This window comes from Hypanus sabinus, chromosome 16 (genome assembly GCF_030144855.1).
Source record: "Hypanus sabinus isolate sHypSab1 chromosome 16, sHypSab1.hap1, whole genome shotgun sequence".
Classification (NCBI taxonomy): Eukaryota; Metazoa; Chordata; class Chondrichthyes; order Myliobatiformes; family Dasyatidae; genus Hypanus; species Hypanus sabinus.
Window position 1 is genome coordinate 52,378,719 of NC_082721.1, and position 17,161 is coordinate 52,395,879.

Consider the following 17,161-nt stretch of genomic DNA (forward strand, 5'->3'; position numbering starts at 1 on the left):
GAACCTCTATGAAGAATGTCTCCAGAATGATGCCCGCTTGTTGTAATTAATAAAGATTTTTATATCACCAGCTTCAGTGTCTCTCCGGTGACTTCAATCACAGTACAGTTCAAGTTTAACTGTCATTACCCCATATATGAATACCCATGAATACCGCCAAACCAAACGATGTCACAACACTAGCCTATTCCTGCAAGCATACAGTAGCACAGTGGTTAGCATGACCCTATTACCTCTGTAGAATGGGAGGACACAGAGTGTGCCGGAGATGGTTCCTTGCAGAGTTTACATACCAGTTTTAAAGAAGAGCAGTGCCTGTCAGGACTTGTCTGCAAAGCGGAGAAAGCTTGCATTATTAGTAACTTAGCAAAGGCCAATACTGTTTGGTTTAAGCAGAGCAGCCATTATGTGAATGGGCCGGTTTTGGCTCAACAGGCCTCAGCGAGAACAAGCCTCAGGGTGCTGAGTCTTATTTATTTGATATAGAGTCAAAGGCATAACAAGTATAGGCAGAATGGTAGTTAAGGCAGTGGAATGCTCCTCCTGTAAGATGTGGGATTGCAGGGTACTTAACAGTCTTCCTGAGGACTACATCTTCAGGAAGTGCACCCAATTTCAGCTTCTGATTAATAAGGTCAAGGAACTGGAGCTGGATGTACTCAGGAACATCTGGGAGGCTGAAAGCCTCATAGATGAAATGTTGAAGTGGTCACACCCAGAGTACAGAGGGCAAGTCATGTATGCTTCTTGATGAGGTAAAGAGGGTGATTGATGAAGGTAGAGCTGTGGATGTTGACTACATGGATTTTAGAAAGGCAATTGACATGGTCCTCATGGGAGTCTTATCCAGAAGATTAAGATGCATGGGGTCATGGTGAATTAGTCATAAAAGTTAGTGGGTAGTAATCAAAGGGACTTATTCTAGCTAGAAGTCTGAGATTAGTGGTGTTCCAAGTGATCTGTACTGGGATCTCTGCTGTTTGTGATGCATATAAAGGACCGTAATGATAAAAGTAGATGGGTGGATTAATAAGTCTGCATATAATACAAAGATTGGTGGTGTTGTGCAGAAGACTGGCAAAGAATACAATGGGATATAGACCAGTTACAGATACGGGTGGAGAAATGGCAGATAAAATTTAACCTGACCAATTATAAAGTGCTGTACCTCAGTAAGTTAAATGTAAAGAGACAGTGTACTGTTAAGGGCAAGACCCTTAATAGTGTTGATGAGCAGAGGGATCTTGGGGTCCAAAAGCTTATAGGTCCCAGAAAGTGGCTACACAGGGTGAAAAGAAGGTCAAAAGGCACATGGTACAGTTGCTTTTATTAGTCAAGACACTGAGTTCAAAAGTCAGGAAGTAATGCTGCAGCCTTTATAAAACACTAGTTAGGCTACATCTAGAGTACTGTGTATAGATCTGGTCACCTATTATCAGAAGGATGTCGAGGTCTTGAAGAAGGTACAGAAGAGGTTTGCTAGAATGTTGCTTGGATTAGAGATAATTAAGTCAGACAAACTTGGGTTGTTTTCTCTGGAGCGACAGAGGCTGAGAAGAAATCTGATAGAGGTTTATAAGATTATGAAAGGCATACATAGAGTAGACAACTAGTACCTTTTTTCACAATATTGAAATATCTAATACCAGAGGGCATGCATTTAAAGTGAGAAGGGCTAATTTTTAAGGAACTCGAGGGGCAAGTTTTTTTTAAAAACAGTGGTGGGTGACTGGAATGCGCAGATACATTAAGGACTTTCAAAGATAGGCACACGAATGAGAGAAAAATAGATGGAAATGGACATTGTGTAAGCAGGAGAGATTAGTTTAGTGAGCTATTTGGTAACTAAACTGTTTTGGCACAACATTATGTGCTGTACTATGTACTATGTTCTATGATAGATCAGGAAATAGGAGTTCTAACTTCAATTCTGATGCTGTCTGTAAGAAGTTTTAACATCCTTCCTGTGACTGTGTGGGTTTCCTCTTGGAATGTTGCCACATTCCAGATGGCAGGTTATTGGTTGTTGTAAATTGTCCTGTGACTAGACTAAGGTTAAAGAGGTGGGTTGCTGGGCAGTATAGCTTGTTGGGCCAGTAGGGCCTGTTCTGTGCTGTATCTCTAGATAATAAATAAACAAACATACACTGTGGGTGCTCAGTGCAGCAATGCCGTGTTCCTTCTCTGGTCCCTATTGTTTTGTATGGTGTCCTATCACACTTACCTTGTCTCATCATCCACCTTATCCAAACTACCAATGGGTCCTCACCTAGTGTGATCTGTGCCCCTCAATGGGTCATCGTTTCAACTTTGGACCTTCTGTGGTCCCCTATCCCCACAAAGACTTTAAACAATATTAAAGTGAGCCTATCGCATAAATTGATTACTCTTAGTTCAAGTACTGATTTAGCTTACCCTCTCTACATCCATGTCCAGTCTCATCAGGTTTCAGATTGTCTGGGCAAAGACATGCATAGTGCTGAGGAATGTGAATTGCCGGCACACAAAGGAACTCACAGTCTGCACGACCTTCAACACACCAGTTCTTCCCTGTTTCAAAACACCAGAAAGAAATGAAGATACCATTAGAATCAGTAGCAGATTTTTGTTATAATTGCTGTACAGATATTCACACCAGGGACTGCTTGACCAGTTCGGTGTTGCTGGCATTTCCTGCTTTTGTTGTGGATTTTTAAATGTGTAGATAGCTTTTCAGAGCACCTGACAGTAGGAATTTATTTTACTCTATGTTATTGTGCTCTACAGGACAATGCGTTGTGCCTTCTACTAATCAATTATTCAATAAATAAAAACAATCAATAACTATCATTTATTCAAAGTTCAAAGTAAATTTATTATCAAAGTACATATACAGTGGCATGCAAAAGTTTGGGCACCCCGGTCAAAATTTCTGTTACTGTGAATAGCTAAGCAAGTAAAAGAAGACCTGATTTCCAAAAGGCATAAAGTTAAAGGTGACACATCTCTTTAATATTTTAAGCAAGATTACTTTTTTAATTTCCATCTTTTACAGTTTCAAAATAACAGAAAAGAAAAAGGGCCCGAGGCAAAAGTTCGGGCACCCTGCATGGTCAGTACTTAGTAGCACCTCTTTTGGCAAGGATCACAGCTTTCTGCAGCCAGCTAAGAGTCTTTCAATTCCTGTTTGGGGGATTTTCACCCATTCTTCTTTACAAAAGGCTTCTAATTCTGTGAGATTCTTGGGCTGTCTTGCATGCACTGCTCTTTTGAGGTCCATCCACAGATTTTCGGTGATGTTTAGGTTGGGGAACTGTGAGGCCATGGCAAATACTTCAGTTTGCGCTTCTTGAGGTAGTCCATTGTGGATTTTGAGGTGTGTTTAGGATCATCATCCTGTTGCAGAAGCTATCCTCTTTTAATCTTCAGCTTTTTCTTTTACAGATGGTGATGTTTGCTTCCAGAATTTGCTGGTATTTAATTAATTCATTTTTCCCTCTACCAGTGAAATGTTCCCCGTGCCACTGGCTGCAACACAAGCCCAAAGCATGATTGATCCACCCCATACATAACAGTTGGAGAGGTGTTCTTTTCATAAAATTCTGAACCCTTTCTTCTCCAAACATACCTTTGCTCATTGCGGCCAAAAAGTTCTATTTTAACTTCATCAGTCCACAGGACTTGTTTCCAAAATGCATCAGGCTTGTTTACACGTACCTTTGCAAATTCCTGATGCTGAATTTTATGGTGAGGATGCAAGAAATGTTTTCTTCTGATGACTCTTCCATGAACGTCATATTTATGCAGGTGTTGCTGCACAGTAGAACAGTGCACCACCACTCCAGATTCTGCTAAATCTTCCTGAAGGTCTTTTGCAGTCTAATGGAGGTTTTGATTTGCCTTTCTAGCAATCCTACGAGCAGTTCTCTTGTAAAGTTTTCTTGGTCTTCCAGATCTCAACTTGACCTCCACCATTCCTGTTAACTGCCATTTCTTAATTACATTACAAACTGAGGAAATGGCAACCAGAAAATGCTTTGCTATCTTCTTATAGCCTTCTCCTGCTTTGTGGGCATCATTTATTTTAACTTTCAGAGTGCTTAGGCAGCTGCTTAGAGGAGCCCATGGCTGCTGATTGTTGAGACAAGGTTTGAGGAGTCAAGGTATTTATAAAGCTTTGAAACTTGCATCATCTGGCTTTTTCTAATGATGACTGGGAACAAGCCATTGCCCTAACAAGCTAATTGAGGTCTGAGACCTTGGTAAAAGTTATCTGAGAGCTCAAATCTCTTGGGGTGCCCAAACTTTTACATGGTGCTCCTTTCCTTTTTTCCCACTCTAAAATTGTACAAAACAAAAATAATACACTAATCTTGCTTAAACTTTATGACTTTTGCAGATCAGTTCATTTTCTACTCAGCTATTCACAGCAACAGAAATTCTGACAAGGGGTGCCCAAACTTTTGCTTGCCACTGTACATCACCATATACAAATCTGAAATTACCTTGCTGGCATACACAATAAATCCAAAAAACACAATAAACGAAAGATTGTAGCCAACAGGATAGGCAACCAACTAGTGTGCAAAAGACAACAATGCAAATACAAAAGAAAAAAAGCAATTACTATTCAGACCACGAGAGGAAGAGTCCTTGAAAACGAGTCCATAGGTTGTGGGAACAGTTCAGTGATGGGGCAAGTGAAGCTGAGTGAAGTTATCCCCTCTGGTTCAAGAGCCTGATGGTTGAGGGGTAATAACTGCTCCTGAAGATGGTGGTGTGTGTCCTGAGGCTCCTGTACCTTCTTGATAGCAGAAGTGAAAAGAGCATGGCTTGGGTGGTGAGGGTCCCTGATGATAGATGCTGCTTTCCTGCAACAGTGCTCCATGTAGAGGTGCCCAGTGGTGGTGAGAGATTTACCAGTGATGGATTGGGCCATATTCACTACTTCTTGTAATATTTTTCATTCAAGGACATTGGTGTTCCCATTCCAAGTGATGCAGCCACATACTCTCCACCACAGACCTACAGAAGTTTGTCAAAGTTTTAGATGACATGCCGAATCTTCGTAAACTTCTAAAGGAAGTAGAGGCACTGTGTTGCTTTCTTTGTAATGGCATTGAAGCACTTGGCCCAGGACAGATCCTCTGAAATAGTAACACCAAAGAATTAAAAGTTGCTGACCCTCTCCACCTCTGATCATCTGGCTCATTGACCTCTGGTTTCCTCCTGAAGTCAATAATCAGCTCCTTGGTCTTACTGACATTGAGTGAGAGACTGTTGTGGCACTACTCAGCCAGATATTCCACTTCCCTCTTATACAAAGGATTTGTCAGCTCCTCTGATTCAGCTAACAACAGTGCTGTTGCCATTAAACTCAAGTATGCCATTGGAGCTGTGCCTAGCCTCACAGTCTTAAGTATATAGTAAGGGGAGCATTTTTAAGTGGGCTGGAAAATTTCCTCACCCCTCTGCTGCCAGAAGTGCTATGGAAGTCCCGGAGGGAATCCAAAAATTCCCAAGCCTCTAGGATAATGACAATTACTATCAGCAGTGATGGTGCTCAGAGAGGCTGTGCCGGAGGGGATGGTCAGAGGCTCGGAAGTTTGACGGACTCAGAGTCTGCTACAGTTGGGATGCTTTCACTGTGTGCTGCGTCTGCAAGGCTGGGTTTGACGAGCTTTCATTGTGTGCTGCATCTGCGAGGCTGAGACCGGCACCGTGGAAGTCCATTGCAGGGGTATTCCCTTCTGCCGCCTGCGTGGGATGACAAGTCTATCAGGACCCTGAAGACTTGTGGAAACTGTGTGGTGGTTTCTTTCAAACTTATAGTCTTTTAACATCTTTGGATTATTTTTACTGTGCCCATGGTCTGTTTTTTTATCAGTTATGGTATTGTCTGCACTGTTGTAACTATGTGTTAACTATAACTGTATGTAACTATGGGGTTTTGTGTAGGTCTTGTAGCTTTAGTTTTTGGTTTGTTGGGTGGTAGAGTTGGTCTCCCGACTTGGTGTTTCTGAGTAATCTTGTTTTGCCTGGTGGATTTGGAGCTCCTTTCCAGGGAACGTGCTAAGATGGTAGCGCGATATTAATACACAGCAGCCTCTCCAGACTCTGGATTTGGGAATTACCAAATGTTATGTGGATTTTCTGGTGTAGTCTGTTTTGTCGTGTGCTTTTGTGCTATCATTCTGGAGGAACGTTGTCTCATTTTTTAACTGCATTGCATTTGTGGTTTCCAAATGACAATACACCGAAACTGAACTGAACTGAAATGAAAGGGAACAGGATTTCAAGTGATACTGGCAAATTATGATGGTTAGATATTTTCTGTTAAAACGCAACCAGAACATTCCAGGAAAATCAATCATGAGATACCTTAAGAAAATTAGAGAAATGGAGTTGGAAGCTCTTGGAACTCCAGACGTGGTGTTCTGGACATCAGATTGTAATCAATAACCAACAGAAGGTACACCAATATCTGGGCAATAATTGCAAAGACCAGGGCATACTCCATGTCATGCAAAGAGTTTGAGGGGAAAAAAAAATCAGTTATTTTCCAGGCTCCTCATCCTATTTTTGCTTTTGAATTTGCTTCCATGAGCAGTCCCTTTAAAAAAAAAGATATTTGTTTCTAAGTTGAGAATTAACAAATACATGAACCTATTTTGAGAATATCCAATAAAGAATATTTTGATATGAAAATTTGCCAAGAGGTAGAAATTCTGTAGCTCTGAGCAATGGAGAAAAGTGATTACTTTTTACACATTTTACCAGTACTGACCTCACACCTTTGAGCCTACTTTGTAAACTCAAAATTACATTAAGACTGTACAGTACATGGTGATTAAGTGTCAAATACAAATTATCTGTGAAAAAAATTAGAATTTGACAGCTTATAGAGTTGTCTGATAGAAATTACCACTGCCTTGTCAGATCATCTTGTTAGAGCAGCTTGTACTGGAACCTACCAGGGAGAAGGCAATTCTGGATCTAGTGTTGTGTAATGAACCAGAATTTGATAAGGGAACACAAGGTAAAGGAGCCATTAGGTGGTAGTAACCATAATATGGTAAGTTTTAATCTACAATTTGAGAGGAAGAAGAGAAAATCGGAAGTGTCAGTATTACAGTTGAACAAAGGGGACTATGGAGCCATGAGGGAGGAACTAGCCAAAGTTGACTGGAAGGATACCCTAGCAGGGATGATAGTGGAACAACAATAGCAGGCATTTCTGGGAATAATACAGAAGGTGCAGGATCAGTTCATTCCAAAGAGGAAGAAAGATTCTAAGGGGAGTAAGGGGCAACCGTGGCTAACAAGGGAAGTCAAGGACAGTTTAAAAATAAAAGAGAAGTATAATATAGCAAAGATGAGCGGGAAGCCAGAGGATTGGGAAACTTTTAAAGAGCAACAGAAGATAACTAAAAAGGCAATACGGGGAGAAAAGATGAGGTACGAAAGTAAGCTAGCTAAGAATATAGAGGAGGATAGTAAAAGCTTCTTTAGGTACGTGAAGAGGAAAAAATTAGTTAAGACCAAAGTTGAGCCCTTGAAGGCAGAAATTTATTATGGGGAACAAGGAAATGGCAGACGTTGAACAGGTGCTTTGGATCTGTCTTCACCAGGTAAGACACAGACAATCTCCCAGATGTAATAGTGGCCAGAGGACCTAGGGTAACGGAGGAACTGAAGGAAATTCACATTAGGCAGAAAATGGTGCTGGGTAGACTGATGGGACTGAAGGCTAATAAATCCCTAGGGCCTGATGGTGTGCATCCCAGGTTACTTAAGGAGGTGGCTCTAGAAATCGTGGATGCATTGGTAATCATTTTCCAATGTTCTATAGATTCAGGTTCAGTTCCTGAGGATTGGAGGCTAGCTAATGTTATCCCACTTTTTAAGAAAGGAGGGAGAGAGGAAACAGGGAGTTATAGACCAGTTAGCCTGACATCAGTGATGGGGATGATGCTGGAGTCAATTATAAAAGATGAAATAGCGGCACATTTGGATAGCAGTAACAGGATCAATCCGAGTCAGCACGGATTTACGAAGGGGAAATCATGCTTGACTAATCTTCTGGAATTTTTTAAGGATGTAACTATGAAAATGGACAAGGGAGAGCCAGTGGATGTAGTGTACCTGGACTTCCAGAAAGCCTTTGATAAGGTCCCACATAGGAGATTAGTGGGCAAAATTAGAGCACATGATATTGGGGGTAGGGTACTAACATGGATAGAAAATTGGTTGGCAGACAGGAAACAAAGAGTAGGGATTAACGGGTCCTTTTCAGAATGGCAGGCAGTGATGAGTGGGGTACCGCAAGGCTTGGTACTGGGACCACAGCTATTTACAATGTACGTTAATGATTTAGATAAAGGGATTAAAAGTAACATTAGCAAATTTGCAGATGACACAAAGCTGGGTGGCAGTGTGAAATATGAGGAGGATGTTAGGAGAATGCAGGGTGACTTGGACAGGTTGGGTGAGTGGGCAGATGCAGTTTAATGTGGATAAGTGTGAGGTTATCCACTTTGGTGGCAAGAACAGGAAGGCAGATTACTATCTGAATGGTGTCAAGTTAGGAAAAGGGGAAGTACTACGAAACATTGATGTTCTTGTACAACAGTCACTGAAAGTAAGCATGCAGTGAAGAAAGCTAATGGCATGTTGGCCTTCATAACAAGGGGAGTTGAGTATAGGAGTAAAGAGGTCTTTCTGCAGTTGTACAGGGCCCTGGTGAGACCACACCTAGAGTATTGTGTTCAGTTTTGATCTCCAAATTTGAGGAAGGACATTCTTGCTATTGAGGGAGTGCAGCATAGGTTCACAAGGTTAACTCCCAGGATTGCGGGACTGTCATATGGTGAAAGATTGGAGTGACTGGGCTTGTATACACTGGAATTTAGAAGGATGAGAAGGGATCTGATTGAAACATATAAGATTATTAAGGGATTGGACACTCTAGAGGCAGGAAACATGTTCCCGATGTTGGGGGAGTCCAGAACCAGAAGCCACAGTTTAAGAATAAGGGGTAGGCCATTTAGAACGGAGTTGAGGAAAAGCTTTTTCACCCAGAGAGTTGTGGATCTACAGAATGCTCTGCCTCAGAAGGCAGTGGAGGCCAATTCTCTGGATGCTTTCAAGAAAGAGTTAGATAGAGCTCTTAAAGATAGCGGAGTCAAGGGATATGGGGAGAAGGTAGGAACGGGGTACTGATTGTGGAGAATTAGCCATGATCACATTGAATGGCGGTGCTGGCTCGAAGGGCCGAATGGCCTACTCCTGCACCTATTGTCTATTATCATTGGAGAAAGAGATCCAATATGCCTGCTTTAATACTAACGAGCAAACATACAACCCTGTTCTATATTGATAAGTCCAAATAAAGTGGGCAATGTCAACTTTGGAAATTAATCACACAATTCATCAAAGACCCAGTTAGTTTTCTGTAAAGATTCTGGATTTTGTTTCACAACAGTTTGCATCTTGCATCTTACTTTTAGATCAGTTGTCAGGGTATTTCATGCTGACTAAAATTACATCCTAAGTGGGAAAAGAAAAGTGTGTAAACTATGATGCCATGTTCAAATAAGTTTAAAAAAAAGTTTACAGATGGATCTGCATAGTGGAAAAAAATCTAGATACAATTTAGGCTAGGATATATCTGAAAGGGTAGATTAACACAATACAATTTAGGCTAGGATATATCTGAAAGGGTAGATTAACACAATACAATTTAGGCTAGGATATACCTGAAAGGGCAGATTAATGCATGATACAATTTAAACTAGGACAGATCTAAAGGATAGATTAACACAATACAATTTAAGCTAGGTTATATCTGAAAGAGTAGATTAATGCATGATACAATTTAGGCTAGGATATACAGGTCCACAATCCCTTATCCAAAATTCTTAAATCTGAGAAGTTCCGAAAACCAAAGTTTTTGCATGGAGTGTGGAACATGTCGTAATAAGGCTTGTTTGGCGCACCAACAGCTGTCGTTACTCAGGTGTGACACGGCAGCACTAGCAGAGGCCGCCAGACGTCAGTTCTGATTCAGCGCTCATACTGGTTACACCTGCATCTGCTGTTCGCTAATATATTTTGTGTTCACTGTTGACTTAGTGTTTAATTTCACTGTGAAAATTTCAAAAAGTGCTGCAGATACCCCTATGGGTAGCAATGATAAAAAGATAAGGAAGCATCTATCATTATCAATAACGCAGAAAGTGGAGTTATTGCAGAAGCTTGATTGTGGTGTGACTGTACGGCATCTTACTGAAGAATATGCTGTCGGAACTACCACTATATATGATTTAAAGAAACAGAAAGACAAGTTACTGAAGTTTTACAGTGACAGTGATGACTAATGAAAAATAGGAAAAAACTGCATAGGGCAAAAATTGAAGATCTTGATCGTGTGTTGATTGAGTGGATTAGACAACGAAGAAGTGAATGTATGACATTGAATGGCATGTTGATCATGAAACAAGCTAGAATATTACCATGAAGAACTAAACATTGAAGATGAGTGTCAATATTCAGAGTGCTGGCTGCCGAAATTTAAGAAGCATCACGGTGTAAAATATCTGAAAATCTGTGGTGAAAAAACTTCTGCTGATCATAAAGCAGCTGAAAATTACATTGACAAATTTGTCAAGATAATATCTGATGAAAACCTTAGCCCTGAACAATTTTACAATGCTGATGGAACAGCTTTGTACTGGCGCTACATTCCTAGAAAAACATTAACAACGGCTGATGAGAGAGCACCAACAGGTTTTAAAGATGCTAAGGACAGGTTAACTATTCTTGGGTGCGCTAATGCAGCAGGCGTATGCACAAAGTGCAGTTAGCAGTGACCGGAAAAAGCCAACATCTGAGATGTCTGAAAGGTGTACGCAATTTGCCTGAGCATTATTATGCAAACAAGAAAGCATGGGTAACCCGAGAAATGTTTTCTGACTGGTTCAATAACCACTTTGTACCAGCGGCATGAGCTCATTGCAGGCAAGCTGGACTGGAAGAAAACTGTAAAATTTTAAAGTATAAAGACTATTTTTTGAATTGCATGCTTTCTGCAGTCAACAGAGGAGTAGGAATCCAAGACTTCCTGAAAGAGTTCAATGTTAAGGATGCCATTTACGCAATTGCTAATGCTTGGAATTATGTTGATAAATTAACAACAACAAATGTTTGGCACAGACTCTGGCCTACAACAATGTTTGATGTAAATGAACCTACAGATCAAGACTTAAGGATTTTGTTTCACTAATGAGATGATGATGATATTAAACCTTGTAACTTATGCTTCAAAGTTATCAAACAAAAGTGTAAATAAGTTAGAGGAAGCTGACATCGAAGAAATGCTGAACACTGACAATGATGCAACTGTTGTGTATTCCTTGAGTGATGGGAAAATTGCTGAAATGGTGTTAAATACAGATGAAGATAGTAGTGATGATGATGACATAGTGAACACAGATGAAAAATTCCCCATAGATGATATACGTATTTAGCTTAGTTTGACCCTGTATATATCCTAGAGTATTTACGTACTACATTTACTCCAATAAGTCATTTACCATGTGTTTGATTCAGTTCATTTGAATCTGTATATTTTTATGTTTTATTGAATGTTTCTGTTGAAAATAAAATGTACTAGTGTATTTATGGTCTATAATTATCCCAATATTTCATTTATCAGTATATTACTGTATAAATAAATAGTATTTGTAAAAGAGCGCGGATCGGGAAAACCCGGAAGTTCTCTCTACAGCACTCGTTGTTTGAGCATGTACAGACTTTTTTCTTGTCATTATTCCCTAAACAATACAGTATAATAACTATTTACATTGTATTAGGTATTATAAGTAATCTAGAGATGATTAAAAGTATACGGGAGGATGTGCATAGGTCCGGAGCTCCCCTGGGTCCTAAAGTCCACCCGCACTGAGACAGGTTAATTATCAATATAATTATCAATTTTCTGAAATCCAAAAAATTCTGAATTCCGAAATGCAACTGGTCCCAAGGATTTTGGATAAGGGGTTGTGGATCCGTACCTGAAAGTAGACTAACACATGAAACAATTTAGGCTAGGATATATCTGAAAGGGTAGATAAATACACACTCCAGTATTTTCAGTTAATCGGCTCTGGGATTCAATATTTGCCATAAAGGTGAGAGAAGTCGGCGCTGGACAGTAAACATACTTGCATCCCACAGAAAAAACAGCAAGGAAAACTCCAAAACCAGGAAATAACACATTCATATTGGGGTGCAACAGCCACGAAGATATATATATATATATATATATATATATATATATATACACACACACACTGTGTACACACACACTTTTTAATTATATATACACATATATACACACACACACACACACACACACACATTTATACATATTACAGTATGTTTTACAAAAGCAGACCATTTTACTTTGTGTGCCACAGCAGGAGAAAAACTGGAGCAGTAAGTGGTGGTCTCATACCAGTTGGCTGCATCAGTTTGTGAAACATGACTAAGCCCCGTGGCTCTGTGAGATTTTGTGCCAGCATTGTCACATTAGCTCCCGTAAACTTCTCAGCACTGTACAGAGTCCTGCTTTCCTCATCAGACCAGTAGATACAGTTCTGAAAAAGAAACTCCCATCATGTTAGAAGTAATTCATTTTATTTACAGTATTTAAAATTAATTAGGAACATCAATTGTAATTTTTAGCTCTACTCATCTACCACATAAATAATTCATAAAAAATAAACCCCATTGAAAATTCTGGTGTCCCATTTGACCCTAGCTCAAGCTAAATCTTCTGGTTCTACAAATGACAAAAAAGTCAAACTACATTGTTGGGCTGAAGAAATACAACCACCTGTATCAGCTACAACTCTATTCCTGAATTTTAAGCAAGTGCACATTCCAAGGAATTCCAAGAACCTTACAAGGTTACATTGCTAAAACAAATCCGTCCATCAAGTGTTTTTATTTTCTTTATTGCCAATAACCTTCAAAATGTGAGACTTCTTAACCAGAGGGCATAGGCTTACAATAAAGAGTAAGAGGTTTAAAGGGGGCACTGGAAAAACTATTTCTTTTATATACCCAGGGATAAGACCATAAGACATAAATGCAGAACTAGGCCAGTGATCACATTAGATCAAACTCAGTCTGCTTTACAGTTTCATCATGGCTGATTTCCCTCTCAGCCCCAATCTCCCACCTTCTCCCCGCAAACTTTCATGCTTTGACTAGTCAACCTCCACCTTAAATACACACAATGGCCTGGCCTCCACAACCATCTGCAGCAACGAATTCCACAGATTCACCTCCCACTGGCTAAAGAAATTCCTCCTCACCTCTATTCTAAATGGATGTTCCTCTATTCTGCGGCTATGCCCTCAGATCCTAGATGGCCTCACTATAGAAAACATCCTCTCCACATCCACCCTTTCTAAACCTTTCAATATTCACAAGATTTCAATGAGATGCCCTCATTATTCTAAATTCCAGTGAGTATAGGTCCAGAGTCATCACTCTTCATATAACCCTTTCATTCCCAGCATCATTCTCATTTACCTCCTCTAAACCCTCTGCAATGACAGCACATCCTTTCTTAGATAAGGGGCACAAAACTGCTCACAATATACCAAGCGAGACCTCACAAGTGCCTCATAAAGCCTCAGCATTACATCCTTGCTTTTTTCAGTCTCATCTCCCGAAATGAATGCTAACCTTGAATTTGCCTTTCTCACCACCAACTGAACCTGCAAGTTAACCTGTTGGAAATCCTTCCTACACAAGGACTCTCAAGACTCTATACACCTCAGATTTTTGAATTTTCTCCGTTTAGAAATTAGTCTAGACTTTTATTCCTTCTACCAAAGTGTATGCCAGTGCACTTCTCTAGAATGTATTCCATCTGCCACTTTTGCCCATTCTCCTACTCTAAGTCCCTCTGCAGCCTCCCTACTTCCTCAACACTAACTGCCCATCCACCTATCTTTATATTGTCCGCAAACTTGGCAACAAAGTTTACTATCAATTTCATCATCCAAATCATTACCATATAATGTAAAAAAGAAGTGTTTCCAATACAGACCCCTGCAGAATACCACTAGTCACTGGCAACCAACCAGAAAAGGCTCCCTTATTCCCCAATCCTCTACTTATACTAGTATCTTTCATATAATACCACAGGCTCTTGTGGGCAACCTCATGCAGGGCATCTTGTCAAAGGCCAACTGAAAATCCAAGTACACAACATCCACTGATTCTTTGTCTATCCTGCTTGTTATTTCCTCAAAGAATTTCAACAGGTTTGTCAGGCAAGATTTTCCCTCAAGGAAACCATGCTGCCTTTGGCCCATTTTATCATGTACCTTCAAGAACCATGAAACCTCATCCTTAACAATCGACTCCCACATCTTCTTAACTACTGAGGTCAAGCTAACTAGCCTACAATTTGCTTTAACCATATAACCATATAACAATCACAGCACGGAAACAGGCCATCTCGACCCTCCTAGTCCGTGCCGAACTCTTAATCTCACCTATTCCCACCTACCCACTGGGTAGTCCTCCTTTCTTTTGCCTCCCTCTGTTCCTGAAGAGTGGAGTGACATTTGCAATTTTCTAATCCCCAAGAACCAAGCCAGAATCTTGTGATTCTTGAAAGATCATTACTAATGCCTCCACAATCTCTTCAACTACCTCTTTCAGAACTCTGGGGTGTAGTCCATCTGGTCCAGGTGACTTATCTACCTTCAGTTCTTTTTGCTCCCCAAACACCTTCTTCCTAATAATAGCATCTGCACTCACATCTGCCACTGACACACTCAAACTTCTGGCATACTGCCAGTGTGTTCCACAGTGATAACTGATGCAAAATACATCCGCTATTTCTTTGTGCCCCATTACTACCTCTCCAGTGTCATTTTCCAGTGGTCCAATATCTACTCTCGCTTTTCTTTTACTTTAACTAACTGAAAAACCTTCTGGTATCCTCTGATATTATTGACTAGCTTAACTTCATATTTCGTCTTTTCCTTCCTTTATGGCTTTTTTTAGTTGTCTTCCGTTGATTTTAAAAGCTTCCAAATCCTGTAATGTTCCACTAATTTTTGCTCTATTATACACTCTCCTCTTTGTTTTCATGGTGTCTTTGACTTTCCTTGTCACCCACAATTGCATCATCCTGCCTTTAGACTGTTATTTCTACTTTGGGATGTATCCATCCTGCACCTTCCAAATTACTCCCAGAAACTACAGCCTGTCATCACTTCTGCTTCTGCTGTCATCACTGCTAGTGACCCCCTCCAATCAATTTTGCCCAGCTCCTCTTTCATACTTCTGTAACTCCCTTTATTCCACTGTAATACTGTAACCTGATAAGACCATAAGATATAGGAGAAGTAGGCCATTCAGCCCATCTAGTCTGCTCTGTGATTCAATCATGGGCTGATCCAATTCTTCTAGTCATCCCCACTCCCCCTGGCTAATCAAGAACCTATTTATCTCTGCCTTAAATGCACCCAATGACTTGGCCTCCACAGCCTCTCATGGTAACAAATTCCACAGACTTACCACCCTCTGTTCTAAATGGACGTCCTTCAATCCTGAAGTCATGCCCACTTGCCCTGTAATCTCCTACCATGGGAAATAACTTTGCCAAATCTAATCTGTTCAGGCCTTTTAACCTTCAGAATGTTTCTACAAGATCCCCCCTCATTCTCCTGAACTCCAAGGAATATAGCCCAAGAGCTGCCAGATGGTCCTCATACAGTAATCCTTTCAGTCCTGGAATTATTTTTGTGAATTTTCTCTGAACCCTCTCCAACATCAGCATATCCTTTCTAAAATAAGGAGCCTAAAACACCACACAATACTCCAAGTGTGGTCTCACAAGTGCCTGATAGAGCCTCAACATCACATCCCTACTCTTATACTCTATACCTCTAGAATGAATGCCAACTTCACCACCGACTTCGGGCTTCTTCACCACCGACTCAAACTGGAGGTAAACCTTTAGGGTATCTTGCACAAGAACTCCCAAGTTCCTTTGCATCTCTGCATTTTGCATTCTCTCCCCATCTAGATAATAGTCTGCCCGTTTATTTCTTCCACCAAAGTGCATGACCATACACTTTCCAACATTGTATTTCATTTGCCACTTCTTTGCCCATTCCCCTAAACTAGTGGTCACCAACCTTTTTAAGCCCAAGATCCCCTACCTTGGCCTTAGTGAAAGGCAAGATCGACCCCAGATCAATTAGTTACACACATGTGCACTGGGGTAGAAAAGACCGGAAGTAAAACCCCACAACCTGGAAGTAGAAATAATGCATAAACACCAGGGGTACCCACCATTTTTTGCACCACAGACCAGTTTAATATTGACAATATTCTTGCGGACTGGTCGGGGTGGGGAGGGGGGGTGTTAAACACGTCGGGAATACAGCGATACTCATTGGAGGTTCCTTATGTCCAGTCTATTCTGCAATTTAGTTTTCGCGGCTCTCGGCATTAGCTGCTGTCCCGCTTGCTCACGTTTTTTCCACTGAGAAAATGCAATGGGTTTGTCTTTAGTGCAAGGTGCTTGGACTCAGGGTACCAATGCAGTTTTGAGGGCCTCATTGCCTCATTAGACAGCCTCCCGGCCCAAACTCCAGCCTCCCGCCCACCCGCCCCGGCCAGATGCGGCTGGTCATGGGTGGGGTGAGAGGACAAGGTCAGGGCCAGAGGTCACCATGCCGAGGACGCAGCGGTCACAGTCCGGACAGAGAGACCGACTCCTGTCGCGATGAGTGCCACAGGCCCGCACCCGCCCCCCTTGTAGGATCAATTGTCCAACAAAAGTTTGTTTCAGCAGATTGCAGCGAGGTAGCTGCTCTGCTACTTACGAAACCCTGAGCCCGAATTAGGATGTCTGCGAATATTTTAGCACCAGGTTCCCCACGAACATTCAGTGTGCTAAACAGATTCAGAGGTGGCACTCCAGGCCAGTACCAGCAGCACTTCCCACCAGCCGCACTCCGGGTCAGTAGCATCGGTACTTCCCGCCAACCATGTTCCAGACCAGTAGCATTGGTAGTTCTTGCTGGCTGCGCGAGGCGAACACTGGCACGAGGGTATCACTGTGTTTAGGTGACTGATGACC

General features: G+C 41.2%; 1 protein-coding gene across 1 annotated transcript in view; it reads right to left on the reverse strand.

Moving 5' to 3' along the window:
- The window catches only part of LOC132406300 (very low-density lipoprotein receptor-like), a 97,089-nt gene that overhangs the window by 30,540 nt on the left and 49,388 nt on the right, over positions 1-17,161 (reverse strand). Inside the window, exons 8-9 of the mRNA XM_059991769.1 lie at positions 12,497-12,638; positions 2,416-2,550 (exon numbers count right to left, since the gene is read on the reverse strand). Coding sequence (XP_059847752.1) covers positions 2,416-2,550; positions 12,497-12,638 — 277 coding nt within the window. The remainder of the gene's footprint in view (positions 1-2,415; positions 2,551-12,496; positions 12,639-17,161) is intronic.